We start from the raw sequence: 14,334 nt of genomic DNA, 5'->3' as shown, positions 1-14,334 counted from the left end.
GTTGAATGATTAGGTGTTGTAAAACTTTTCACCGGTGGTGTACATGTATCTAATATGTGGGTTTTGAGGTGCTTCACTCACAATCTCACCATTGTTTTGTTTCTCTCCCTTGTCCATTGGGTGAACACACACTTTGGGCCTTGGCTGTTTTATGGCACATGACTGGGTGAGTTGACTATACACTCCTCAGTCCTGGACTGTGCCAGCAAACTTATTGTCATTTTCACGTGCGACATCTGCTTCCCACCGTTAACCACATCCTCTTTCCTGTCTTGTCTGTGGCGTTCTGTCTTTTACCCCCTCCCACCCTCCTTCCTTTTTTTATTAATAATGTTTTAGGTGGCATCCTCAAACCCACAGTGGCCTCCTCGCCCAGCCAGGGGCTAATCCCAAACGGGCAGCAGCTTGGGAAGCTGGTGTCGGATGACCTGGACTCGTCCTTGGCCAACCTTGTGGGCAGTATGTATCATCAACGTGCTCCTTAGGTCTTACTCCCACCATACTGTAATGATCACATTTTATTTGTCACATGCGCCAAATACAACAGGTGTAGACCTTACAGTGAAATACTTAAAAAATGAAATAAAGTAACAAATAATTAAAGAGCAGCAGTAAAATAACAATAGTGAGGCTATATACAGGGGAAACCGATTCAAAGTCAATGTGCAGGGGCAGCGGTCAGTCGAGGTAATTGAGGTAATATATACATGTGGGTAGAGTTATTAAAGTGACTTATGCTTAGATAATAACAGAGTAGCAGCCGCGTAAAAGGGGGGGCAATGCAAGTAGTCTGGGTAGCCATTTGATTAGATGTTCAGGAGTCTTATGGCTTGGGGGTTAAAGCTGTTTAGAAGCCTCTTGGACCTAGACTTGGCGCTCCGGTACACCTTGCCGTGTGGTAGCAGAGAGAACAGTCTGACTAGGGTGGCTGGAGTCTTTGACAATTTTTGGGGCCTTCCTCCGACACCGCCTGGTATAGAGGTCCTGGATGGCAGGAAGCTTGGCTCCAGTGATGTGCCGGGCCGTACCCACTACCCTCTGTAGTGCTTTGCGGTCGGAGGCCGAGCAGTTGCCATATTAGGCAGTGATGCAACCAGTCAGGATGCTCTCGATGGTACAGCTGTAGAACCTTTTGAGGATCTGAAGATCCTTGACCCTTTTCAGTCTCCTGAGGGTTAATAGGTTTTGTCGTGCCCTCTTCACGACTGTCTTGGTGTGCTAGAAATAATGGTCCGCTGCATATGTGCTATTGATACTTAACATTTTAGCAGACCAGCTGCCAGATGAAGTGTCACATGCCATCTTTTTTGGTGTATTTTAATGAGAGATGGTCGAGTCAGCGGCTCTATGTGCTCAACTAACAATGTATTCTCTCTCCTTTTTAGATTTGGGAATTGGCAATGGTGTGGCAAAAAAGTAAGAATGCAATGATAACGGAACTGGAATGACTAATTATAATTTTTTACCATACTGATATATTGCAGTTGAATGAAAATAATTAGCATTTCCATTTCCTATGTAGTGATATTCATTGGAGTCAGCCTGGTGAGAAGAAGTTGACAGGTGGATACAATTGGCAACCAAAGAGTGCTCCGTCTACCACATGGAACCCTGCCACCATGGTAAGTTTGTTTGGCATAAGTCTTTCTTTAGTATTGTATCCAGTTCTGATCACAAAATTGTAATGCATTGATCAATATTAATCGTACTGCTACTTGTGTGTATGTACTGACATGTATGTGTAACTGATAGATGCACACTACATGTTTTTAAATATAGTGCATTCGAAAGTATTCAGACCCCTTGACTTTTTCCACATTTTATTACGCTACAGCCTTATTCTAAAATGTATTAAATTAATATTTTTCCTCATCAATCTACACACAATACCCCATAATGACAAAGCGAAGACATGAGGTCGAAGGAATTGTCCGTAGAGCTCCGAGACAGGATTGTGTCGAGGCACAGATCTGGGGAAGGGTACCAAAACATTTCTGCAGCTTTATAGGTTCCCAAGAACACTGTGGCCTCCATTCTTAAATGGAAGAAGTTTGGAACCACCAAGACTCTTCCTAGAGCTGGCTGCCTGGCCAAACTGAGAAATCGGGGGAGTAGGGCCTTGATCAGGGAAGTGACCAAGAAAGAACCCAATGGTCACTCAGACAGAGCTCCAGAGTTCCTCTGTGAAGATGGGAGAAACTTCCAGAAGGACAACCATCTCTGCAGCACTCCACCAATCAGGCCTTTATGGTAGAGTGGCCAGACGGAAGCTACTCTTCAGTAAAAGGCACTCTCAGACCATGAACAACAAGCTTCTCTGGTCTGATGAAATTGAACTATTTGGCCTGAATTTCGAAGCGTCATGTCTGGAGGAAACCTGGCACCATCCCTACAGTGAAGCATGGTGGTGGTAGCATCATGCTTTGGGGATGTTTTTCAATGGCAGGGACTGGAAGACTAGTCAGGATCGAGGGAAAGATGAATTGAACAAAGTACAGAGATCCTTGATGAAAACCTGCTCCAAACTTGCTATAAACCTGTTTTTGCTTTGTCATAATGGGGTATTGTGTGTAGATTGAGGGGGGGGGGGATAATTTATTCAATTTTAAAATATGGCTGTAATGTGAGAAAAGTCAAGGTGTCTGAATACTTTCAGAATGCACTGTATATGTAAATTGTAAAGTATTTTGTCTGTCATTTTTTCCTTTTCTGTCAGACCCCAGTAAGACAAGCTGTCACCATTAGTGCCAGCTAATGGATCCTATAAAATAATATGATTTATGAAAAGAAATGTGTTTTTTCCTCATCTGCTTTGGGAATTGTTTATCCAACACAAACACTGCTTGTTTTAAGTTCCTGATGCATACAGATCATATGGACAGAAAGCACCAATTGTGTGTGTGTGGTTTTGCTCTGTGTTCACTAAACATTGTTGTTACAATATTTTCTAATCTGTGTCTCAAATGTCTTTTGCATTGTATAAATGTTCTCCTGGGGAAAAAATACAGAACGGCATGCATTTCCCACAATACGTAAGTCTCAATGGTTGTACTATTTCCTGCTCTTTGACCAAAGCTGGCATGCCTGGTATTAACCCCACACATTCACCCAGCCACGTGTTCTCTCTGACTGGTGTGGTCTGCACCATGGGCTTCTTCTGACCTGTTGACCTCAATCTAACACAGATCCCACAGCATGACCTGTCCTGTCCTGACTTTCCTCTCCTCCTCTGACTACATGTCTGTAGACCATTAGAATGGTACAAGTGTCTATGGACAGTCGTTAGACCTACTGTAGAAAAAAACCATCCTTTGTCGTATTTTGTTATTGAACTTCTCGTCACACCTTGCTCAGTGCCTGCGTCATGAGGGTCACATACTGCCTGTATAATAATTACATGACTGTTGTGACATCATGACAGTTATAACATGACATGTGAGCCGTGACAAAATGAAGGGAGAAAATATTTTGAATACATCTGAATTTCTACAATAAGAACAAATGTTTTGCCGCTGTGTGCCCTTCTCGTATGTGTTGAGGCAATGGTGTTAACCACTAGACCACCCCATACCTGTCTATTGATATAGACGAGTCTGAAACTGGGGTATGATCTTAGGTAACTGCATGGTTGATAACTCACACTTAAAACCTTTTTTATTTTTACGTTTTCACCAGATATTACTTTGCTTTAAGACTTTTCCTCATTCTCCCCTCGTGGTTGTTTCTTCTAAACAGGGTGCAAAACAGCATGTTGACTGGAAGCCTATCTACCACAGTATCAAAGCTGGCTAGCGAGACATACCTTATCCCGATTTGGTTATCACCCCCTGATTTGTATAAAGTTCTACCTTGCTCAACTCGGATAACATCACCAACAGTCTAAATGTTCCGCACATCACCTCCTTCCATTGAAAATGACTGCTTTCCATTGGGTCATTCTAAATAGTATCTGGTGATCCTCAAATATTTTCCTATTCAAGCTAATGTCTGCAATGACCGAAATATTGTCTGCTGAGTATGCTTTTATGCAAAGCATTTGTGATCAATGTGAGAAGTTGAAAAAGGACTTTTGGATGTTCGAAACAAGTGCTGACTGTTATGACCCCAACATTTATTCTTTGTACATCATCTTGTTAATTCTGACCCTTTTCAATGGCTTGATTGCTGATGAAATATTTCCTTCACGAGTGTGCCTTTTTCATGCAACTGAATGGCCTGTGATGTTGAAACAAATCAGGGTTTGTTACTTACTACTGTGGGGGCTGTGTGATAGTCTAGCAGTTCCTCTATAAAAGCCCCCCTCTGTCTTTTTCAGCAGAGCAGCTCTGCACCTGCAAGTAACAGCTTCTTGCTTCAGGGCTCTCTCGCTCTCTGTGCTTAAGATTCCCACACAGCTCTTCTGGTTAGCTCTAACATACACTGTAAGGGTAAACTAGGGGAAATAAGGACAGGCATGCTACAAATGGTTCCCAGATGTTCCATTAATCTTGCCAAAGTGGAAGTAGGCAGGCAATGAGTATGAAGTCTTGCATGTGAATTGGACAATTGTAGCTTGTCAGAGAGATGAACAAAGACAACATTGTTCAGGTGGGTTGTTTCTGGAGAGGACCAAATTTCCTAAGTGTGCACCTGTTATTTTGTAAAAGTGATTCATTAACTAAACATGAATATTAAACTGTCTTTATTTACACTAAGTTACAGTGCCTGGAGAAAGTTGACACTCCGCCTGGATTTCTTCACATTTTGTGTTACAAAGTGAGATTAAAATTGATATAATTGCCATGTTTTTGTCCACGATCTACACAACATACACAACTCTAATATAAAAAGGTGAATGAAAAATAAAATACTAATATACCTTCATTAGATAGGTGTTAGAAACACCTTTGGCAGTGATTACAGCTGAAGTCTCCTAGGGTGAGTCTCATAAGAGCTTTGCACACCAGTATTGTGCAATAGTTGCCCATTATTCTTTTCAAAGATTTTTCAAGCACTGTCAAGTTGTTCGGGATCATGGATAGACGGCAATTTTCAAGTCTTGACATAGATTTTTCAAGCAGGAACATTCACTCTCTTGGTAAGCAGCTCCAGTGTACATTTGGCTTTGTGTTGTAGGTTATTGTCCTGCTGAAAGGTGAAATCCTCTCCCTGTGATGCAGCCACCACCATGCTTGAAAATAAGGAGGCAGTTACTCTGATGTTGTGTTGGAATTGTCCCAAACATAAGGCTTTGCATTTAGGCCAAAAATGTTATTCCTTTGTGGGGTTTTTTCAACATTACTTTGGTGCCTTGTTGCATGCACAGGCATATTTTGGAATATTTGTATTCTGTATATTTAATTTATTTTCACTCTGTCATTTAGGTCGTTATTGTGGAGTCACTACAATGTTGTTGATCCAGCTTCAGTTTTCTCCCATCACAGCCATTGAACTCTGTAGCTGTTTTAAAATCACCATTGGCCTCATGGTGACATCCCTGAGCAGTTTCATACCCGTCCTGCAGCTCAGTTCAGAAGGACAAACTGTGTCTTTGTGACTGGGTGGTTTAATACATAATCCACAGCGTAATTATTAACTTGACCATGCTTAAAGATATATTCAATGTCTGATTTGTTATTGTTACTCATCTACCAACCACTGCCCTTCTTTATGCTTTAAAAAAGGTTTTTGTAATTTATGCTTTCCCTGGTTTTTGTAATTTAATCTGTGCTTGAAATGCAATACTTGACTGAGGGACCATGCATGTGCGTGCACAGTGGCAAGAAAAAGTATGTGAACCCTTTGGAATTACCTGGGTTTCTGCATAAATTTGTCAGCAAATTTAACCTGATCTTCATATAAGTCACAACAATAGACAAACATAGTGTGCTTAAACTAATAACACACAAATTATTGTATTTTTCTTGTCCTAATACGTCATTTAAACATTCACAGTGTAGGTTGGAAAAAGTATGTGAACCCCTACAGTGAGGGGGGGAAAAACGTATTTGATCCCCTGCTGATTTTGTACTTTTGCCCACTGACAAAGAAAGGATCAGTCTATAATTTTAATGGTAGGTTTATTTGAACAGTGAGAGACAGAAAAACAACAACAACAATCCAGAAAAACGCATGTCAAAAATGTTATAAATTGATTTGCATTTTAATGAGGGAAATAAGTATTTGACCCCATCTCAATCAAAAAGATTTCTGGCTCCCAGGTGTCTTTTATACAGGTAACGAGCTGAGATTAGGAGCACACTCTTAAAGGGAGTGCGTAACTTTCTGTAAAAGTGTCCTGGTTCATTGAGTGATCATCTTTGCTTGTGTCATCTCAGGCACCATCTGTCATGGCCTTCCCTGCAACAACGCCGACGGGAATGATGGCATATGGAATGGTAAGCAGTTTGGGGGGGGCTTTATCTTTTCAATCTCATGAAGCCATGCCTCGGAACCCTTTTTATATATAAAGTACCAGTCAAATGTTTGGACACCTACTCATTCAAGGATTTTTATTTATTTTTTATATATGTTAATTTTTTGACTATTGTCTACATTGTAGAATAGTAGTGACAACATCAACACTATGAAATAACGCATATGGAATCATGTAGTAACCCAAAAAAGTGTTCAACAAATCAACATTTATTTTATATTTGAGATTCTTCAAAGTACCCACCCTTTGCCTTGATGACATCTTTGCAAACCTTTGGCATTCTCTCAACCAGCGTCACCTGGAATGCTTTTCCAACAGTCTTGAAGGAGTTCCCACATATGCTGAGAACTTGTTGGCTGCTTTTCCTTCACTCTGCGGTCCAACTCATCCCAAACCATCTCAATTGGGTTGAGGTCAGTTGATTGTGGAGGCCAGGTCATCTGATGCAGCACTCCATCATTCTCCTTCTTGGTCAAATAACCCTTTACACAGCCTGAAGGTGAAAAACAAATGACAGTCCCACTACGTCATTCCATCTGGTTTGAGCTTATCGCTGCAGAATGCTGTGGTAGCCATACTGGTTAAGTGTGCCTTGAATTCTAAATAAATCAGACAGTGTCACCAGCAAAGCACCATCACACATCCTCATCCATGCTTCAGGATGGGAACCACGCATGCGGAGATCATCCGTTCACCTACTCTGCGTCTCACAAAGACGCAGTTGGAACCAAAAATCTCAGATTTGGACTCATCAGACCAAAGGACAGATTTCCACCGGTCTTATGTCCATTGCTCGCGTTTCTTGGCCCAAGCATGTCTCTTCTTATTATTGGTGTCCTTTAGTGGTTTCTTTGCAGCAATTCGACCATGAAGGTCTGATTCACGCAGTCTCCTCTGAACAGTTGATGTTGAGATGTGTCTCTTACTTGAGCTCTGAAGCATTTATTTGGGCTGTAATTTCTGAGGTGCAGTTAACTCTAATGAACATATCCTTTGCAGCAAAGGTAACTCTGGGTCTTCCTTTCCTGTGGCGGTCCTTATGAGAGCCAGTTTCATCATAAAGCTTGATGGTTTTTGAGACTGCACTTGAAGAAACTTTCAAAGTTCTTGAAATGTTCCGGATTGACTGACCTTCATGTCTTAAAGTAATGATGGACTGTTGTTTCTCTTTGCTTATTTGAGCTGTTCTTGCCATAATATGGACTTGGTATTTTACCAAATAGGGCTATCTTCTGTATACATACTGATTGGCTCAAACGCATTAAGAAGGAAAGAAATTCCACAAAAAGGCACACCTGTTAAATGAAATGCATTCCAGGTGATTACCTCATGAAGCTGGTTAAGAGAATGCCAAGAGTGTGCAAAGCTTTCATCAAGGCAAAGGGTGGCTATTTTGAAGAATCTCAAATATGAAATATATTTTTATTTGTTTAACACTTTTTTTTGGTTACTACATTATTTCATAGTTTTGATGTCTTCACTAGTATTCTATAATGTAGAAAATAGTACAAATAAAGAAAAACCCAGGAATGAGTAGGTGTATCAACTTTTGACTGGTACTGTATATCTAACATTATAATTTTTTACACGTTCTGAGAATGTTGCACCATACTGTAGCAGACCTTTTTGGAGCTTTGTGAATACCACATTCAGTACATTAATTGATGTTGATTACATCTCTAAGCCTTCTGTTTGTCAGGAAGAAATTATCATTCCACTTACTTTGAACCAATGACAATTGTTGTTTGCTAGGTTGACTTCTGCAAAAAAAGAAATCCTTTAGCACTGGTTCACTCCAGGGCCCGGGTTCATAAAGCGTATCATAGTAGGATCAGTTTGGCCTTTTTACATTATAATGAATGGACCGAGGGGGCCTGAACCTGTATCGGCACTCCTACTTCTAGACACTATGAATACAGGCCTTTCCAATGCAAAGGTGACCATTCCTGTGCTTTTAAAGAAGCTAAAAGGCCAAGTCCTAACAATAATTCAAATGTACTATTTCACCAGCATAATACTGCAGTAGCACAGATTTGGTTGACTTCCAGTGTAGGGCTGGCACAATTAACGTGTAACTGACGATTATGGATGAGGACCATCATGAAAATAAAATAACTGTCAAAACGTTTTTTTTTTTATTATTATTTTTGTGGAACAAACAACTGACTGAAGACTGGACGGCCAGGCAAAATTCCATGACTGTCAGAGCCCTACTCCAGTGATGTGTTGGTGGTGGTGAGAGAGCTGGTGCTCTTGTCAGCGGCGGTGATGTTGTGGGGGGTTAAAGAGCTGCTGAGAGCTACAGACCAAAGTGCCACTCCACTTTGTCCGTCACGATTGATGTATTGTAACAGGCCCACAATGTGGTTACTAAAGTCTGATTTGGATATACATTTGGCTGTTTACGCTGCAAAACATTTATAAGTTGTCCCTTTTTCGGGTTTAGAAGAAGTGACTGCTAAACGCTAACTCCCATTCTTATAAGCTGGTGGCATAGCTAGCACTTAGAAATCGGTGGTGGTAGTCAGTCATTTTTAACTGTAATGCAGTTGATTGGTTAAGATCACATGAACATATATTGGGGTTGACATCCTTACAAGCATTATACTTAGGTTATTGTTTATGTGTATTTTACACTAACTAGGCAAATTCTGCTTGGGGGGTAATGAGGAGATTCGGGATCTTTCCCCCACCATTTCCATTGCAGTTCCATTGTTTTGATTGGGTTTGATTGACCTCTTTACCGCATGTACCGCATGTATACCATAGAATAAATAGGACAGGCGTCCCCATTCAAGGTAATTATGGATTAATGGCTGGACTGGCAGCCATAGGTAAAAATCAAGAAGTAAAACAGGAAGTGTACCCATCAATATGTGCTGTGATTTGTTGATTCAACTCAACTGACATTACAAAAAATATTCCATTGCATGAGCCACATCAGTTAACATCATTTGAATGAACATTCCTACATTACCATGGAAATAATTGCATTTCAATACCAGGCAGCCGTTGCGTGTACCCATTATTTTACCAGTTAAATTGCCAGGGATAGAGGTTCCTAGGCCATTTTATTCATTATATTTCAATGGGGAATACCTTTTTATGTTTTTAATCAGTGTTTTGCTTTTGAAGCATGTAACACTCGGACCAATTTGTGGCAGTGTATTGCATGGTATAGTGTAAACTATGGTCTCGTTAATTTCTACATCCACAGATGAGCCAAAGGGTTCATGACAAATCAAATGGAAAAGTGACAGATGTCTTGTAATGATTGACAATGCCAAGCGCTACTCATACTCTCAATGCATCACAAGATGGGCTGATTCAGCTGTAGTGGTTAACTTTTACTCCCCAGTGCTTGTCTCATTAAGGAGCTACTGTATATTTGAACTACAGTTAATTAGTCACCATAGTCAAATCAGCCGAGGAAATTAAACAATGATTTTGTTCTGTTGAAATTCCACTGCGCTTGAGACTGAGACATTGTACTACTACATAACCCGTCATGTCTCACTGAAATAACATGAGCAGTTTTGTCAGAATAATTGCCATTTCTTCAGCAGGATGTCGTTTTGTTTTTCACAATTTTAATTTTGTTTGGTTATTTGTCTTTCTTCAGCCTCCCCAGATGGGTTCTATGGCCATGATAAACCAACCCACCATGATGTACAGCCAACCGGTTGTGAGGCCGGCCAACCCCTTTGGCCCGGGCCCAGGAGCACAGGTACAGGTGCTCTCCATTCTACTCCCTTCCCCAGTAGCTTTCATCTGAACGGATGCCAAGGAGTAGGGTTAAGTTTCCCCCTTGATGCTGATCTAGGGTCAGTTTAGAATTTCCCCCACTAATGGCTATGGTTAGGAATGGGTGAGGGGAAGCTGATCATAGATCTGTACATAGGGGAAAGTTCACCCTGGAGCAGATCCCAACTCTTCTTGCTTTCTGAGGAGAGGTGCCTGGCTAAATTGTCCACATCCTTGAACTAGTATCTATCAGAATGGGGTCAATTCCATTTAAATTTATGGAATTTTAATTTAATTCCAAAATTGGATTTGATCTCTGCTATCTAAGTCTGATTCTGTGGCCAAATTAACTCCCACTGAGGTGGTCTGCCTGTTGTCTGTATGGAAAAATCTGTCTGCAGGAAGCATCGTCCAGCACCACAACCCATTCTCCATAAAAGTGGTATTGGAATACACACATGGGTATTCCATATATCACTGTTAAATGATGTAATGTGGCATAAAGAATTCTATTCCGGAGGGCAATTGGAATTCGGTGTTTTGGGACTTCTATTCAGAATGCGCTTCCACATTCACCCTCATGCCATTTCAGTGATGTTGTGAAAATGTATGCATTCACTCACGACTGTAAGTCTCTATGGATATGTACACCCTCATCCCTGTTTCATCTCTTCAGTAGACTCTAAATCAGAATGGTAGCAACCTTAGGAGAATATATTTTGGGGAAGCAGGGTTTCTTTTCTTGCACGATACTCTGATCTGCTGTCATGTCAAGAGTTGTAAGGTTTTACCTCCACACTGAACATGTTAGGCAGCTACACTCTGGACCTGACCTTGTTCTCTCCATTCTATTCCCTTCATATCTGTAGCTAGGTTTTCCGCTCCTCCCGTTTCTTTTTCCCTCTTTAGCTGTTCCTCCATTCCCCTGACCCTGTCATTCTCTCTGAACTAGTCCTCGGCAGCTTCTAGTCCCTCCAGTCAGAGTCCTCTCAGAGCGCCAGAAAAGGACCCTTTTGCCCAGCTCTCTCTCAAGGATTTCTTGTAGAACATCTTTAGCTACATGTCCTGTGTGTGTCTTGGCGTTTGGGCTGCATGCTCATATCTGCAAACTTTTGCTCCACTGGCCGTGTACACAGTGAGTTTGTTGATTTATTTGTGCTTCAACGACAAACACTGGCTCAGTCATTCCCTTTATAGTCACTCAACCACCTGTAAGATGCGTTGCATGTCTGCACGGAAGTCTGACCGAGACTGTGAAACAACACTTTTCAAAAAGTACATTGGTCCATGTGACATTTTGACAGCGTAATAAAAGTAGTACTGTTATTAAACCATATCTATCACTTGATAAACCTTTGAGACATTTCTTTTAAAACCCAGCCCCATTTGGTTTGCATCAAATATCAAATCTACATTTGCATAAATTATGTTGTGGAAGGTGACTGTTAAATGCCACCATGTATTTGAGTAATATTGTTTTTTTATTTTATTTATTTTAACACAGTTAAGTCAAATGTAGACGGCTAAATATGTTGATTATTTTCTCCAGAGTGGACTTACTTCAGCCCTATGTTTGTTTATCATGCTGCAATTTACATTTTTGGTTTGCATACATCACATTTGCATCAAATTAAAGCTAAATGAGGCCGGAATTCAATAGATTGTTCTGCACTGCAATTTCAGGTGTGTTGGATTTGTCCAGCAGTATGTCCTGGATGGAGGGCATTTTGGATTAAAGAATGGTCAGTCCCGTGGTATGCCGGAGGACCGCTCAACAGGTCATGACACGGGACTGGCGATTCCTGAATCAGTGTCAATGCTCTCCATTATGGACACTGCTGTGCAAATCAAACACACATCTGAGAACACCTGTGGAAAAAAACCCACAATCAAATAATTTTTTTGTTGTATTCTGGCCTATGTTTGTGAAAGAGTTTGGTTTGTTATCAAGGAAAGCAAGGAGTATGAACGTTGTTTGGCATAATCATTTTCTGAAACAAATGCTTTGAATGATAACTCTTCTTAAAAAGTGACTGTATTCAGCATGGCCTTCCTTTCTCTCTGCAGATGCAGTTCATGTAACCTGAAAGGGAGGCTTTTGTCCTCTGAAGACAAACCAAGAAGCAGCTAAACTTTCACTTTCAAGTAAAAATCTGTTTTTACTCATCTTCGAGAATATCAGCCCAAATAAGAAAGGACTTGAAGGAATCAAGGGGAGGAAGCCATGTCCAAGACGTGTCAAGTATACGTAGGACAAGGATCCCATTTTGTCATTTGTCTTCTGAGAAAAGGTGTGCTGCCGTTATAACCCCTCTACAGGGATCACTCATCCCATTTGTCTTCTGTCAAAGATAAACATGGGTGTGGAAAGGGAGATCATTTGACTTTGCTGTTATGTATAAAAATAGTGGGTTATCACACTCAGCTTGATGTTCTTGGGGTGAGGACGTGGGTTCAAGTGCGACGAGTGGAAGAATTGCTTGATCTGATCATCAATCGTGCATTATCTAATTTAACCATCACTGATTAGTAACGCTAACCTCCGTTTTATACCATGATTTCAATATTTTCTCTTTAAAAAAAGTTTTATTACGTTTGCAGTAGACATTCCTTGTGTATTGTTAGTATTTATTTATGATTACCCACGGAGGAAATGGGGGGGGGAAGAAATAATAATAATAATGTCATTGAACTCTTCCATGTGGGAGGTATTCAGGTTTATACATGGTTATGATTGATTGTATAATTTGAGTTTGAGAGTGACAGAGTAAAAAAATAGTTAATATAAAGATGAAAAAATGTAACTGACTGTCAACAGACAGTTTAGCTCTAATCACTGAACCGGCATAATGTCAAGCACAGTTCTTTGTGGCTCAAAGTCACAACCCTCCATGTGTAAGGGGTGTTATGGACGTCAAACAAGGGTATTCATTCAATACAGTCAATTCTGTGAGCTAGGGTCTTTTTTTGTTTTTGCAAGGGAACATTTTCACGCACTAGCAAAGCACTACATTTGTGATTCGGCGGCATTGCATTGAGATGGATCCGCATTTATGCTTTACGCTTGGCATGTCGTTTATTTTACATGGCTGCCTTTCCAACCTGAATGTGCAGAGTGTCCTTCAGGCTCGGGGCCATCTTTACATAGACCAGCACTGGGATTGGGGGAAAGAGGGAGGTGATCTTCACAGGAGGCAGGGGAAAAAACTGTGTCACTGGTGGGTCAGCTCTCTGTGTAAGTGGCAGACCTGGGTTCAAATACTATTGGACATCTTTTAAATACTTTGTTTGCTTTAGCCTGTCTAGAGTGCCAGATGGGCTGTGTTAGCAGTTTTGGGACAATTCAGTTGGTCCATTAAGCCAGACGAGTTCAATCAAGCACAGATAAAGTGTGAAATGAGTATTTGATCCCATGTCTGATAAGTGGGCAGAAGGGTCCAGTTAAGCAGGGAGAAATGGAACACTGTTGATCGGTGCTTTGTGTGTGTATATAGAAGAGAGCCTATCCCATGATAGGAAGGATATGTGCAGGATGGTCAAAACCAGAAGGTTATTCTATTCATCAAATATTTACTGCATTGTCCCTGCAGATTATATTTTTGTTTATATTAAATATATAAATGAATGTATGTATGCAGACTTTTGGTTGATTTTCCAATAAAGTGCAGTTTCCACAGTGTTTAAAAAAAGAATAATAATAATTCCCACAACGTGTTTTGCCCCAGTATCTTGAGTTTGTGTGGGTGTATGTGAATGGATGATGGATAATAATGAATTGTAATCAACTGTATTACATACAGATGTATTGAGTGGCCAAATGAGGTAGATGGGTTTTATATTTGGTGAAGAGGGAGACTAATAATTCGCTCTAATTCTCCCCAGGTTATAACCAGGGCTGATTTAACCCTGTGAAGCATCATGTGGCATATTTGTTTAAGAAAACATTCCCGGACCCTTGCTTTGTAGTTTCATTGCATGTTTAATGGGAATACATGTCTCTGATGCCAACATGAGGCCAATGCTAGATTTACAAAAGTGTGTGTGTGTGTGTATCCATGCTTTGGCCTGGCTACTTGAACCTCTTGTGGATGATAGGTAGCTGGCAGGTCGTCGGTAGCGGCAGGCAGCCTAGTGGATAGAGCGTTGGCCCAGTAACTGAAAGGTTGCTAGATCGA

The 14,334-nt window shown here is 40.8% G+C and overlaps 1 protein-coding gene across 14 annotated transcripts in view; it reads left to right on the top strand.

The window, feature by feature from the left end:
• pica (Phosphatidylinositol-binding clathrin assembly protein) overlaps window positions 1-13,873 on the top strand; it is a 69,239-nt gene extending 55,366 nt beyond the window's left edge. For 11 of the 14 annotated variants that reach the window (XM_014197883.2, XM_014197885.2, XM_014197882.2 and 8 more), the window contains 7 exons: window positions 361-459; window positions 1,386-1,416; window positions 1,523-1,622; window positions 3,009-3,032; window positions 6,318-6,377; window positions 10,038-10,142; window positions 12,227-13,873. In XM_014197883.2, the coding sequence (XP_014053358.1) occupies window positions 361-459; window positions 1,386-1,416; window positions 1,523-1,622; window positions 3,009-3,032; window positions 6,318-6,377; window positions 10,038-10,142; window positions 12,227-12,241 (434 nt within the window). In that variant the 3' untranslated portion in view covers window positions 12,242-13,873. 14 annotated transcript variants of the gene reach the window in all.
• The last annotated feature ends 461 nt before the right edge of the window (window positions 13,874-14,334 follow it).

Source organism: Salmo salar, chromosome ssa04 (genome assembly GCF_905237065.1).
Source record: "Salmo salar chromosome ssa04, Ssal_v3.1, whole genome shotgun sequence".
Classification (NCBI taxonomy): Eukaryota; Metazoa; Chordata; class Actinopteri; order Salmoniformes; family Salmonidae; genus Salmo; species Salmo salar.
This window is presented reverse-complemented; position numbering and strand designations above follow the sequence as displayed.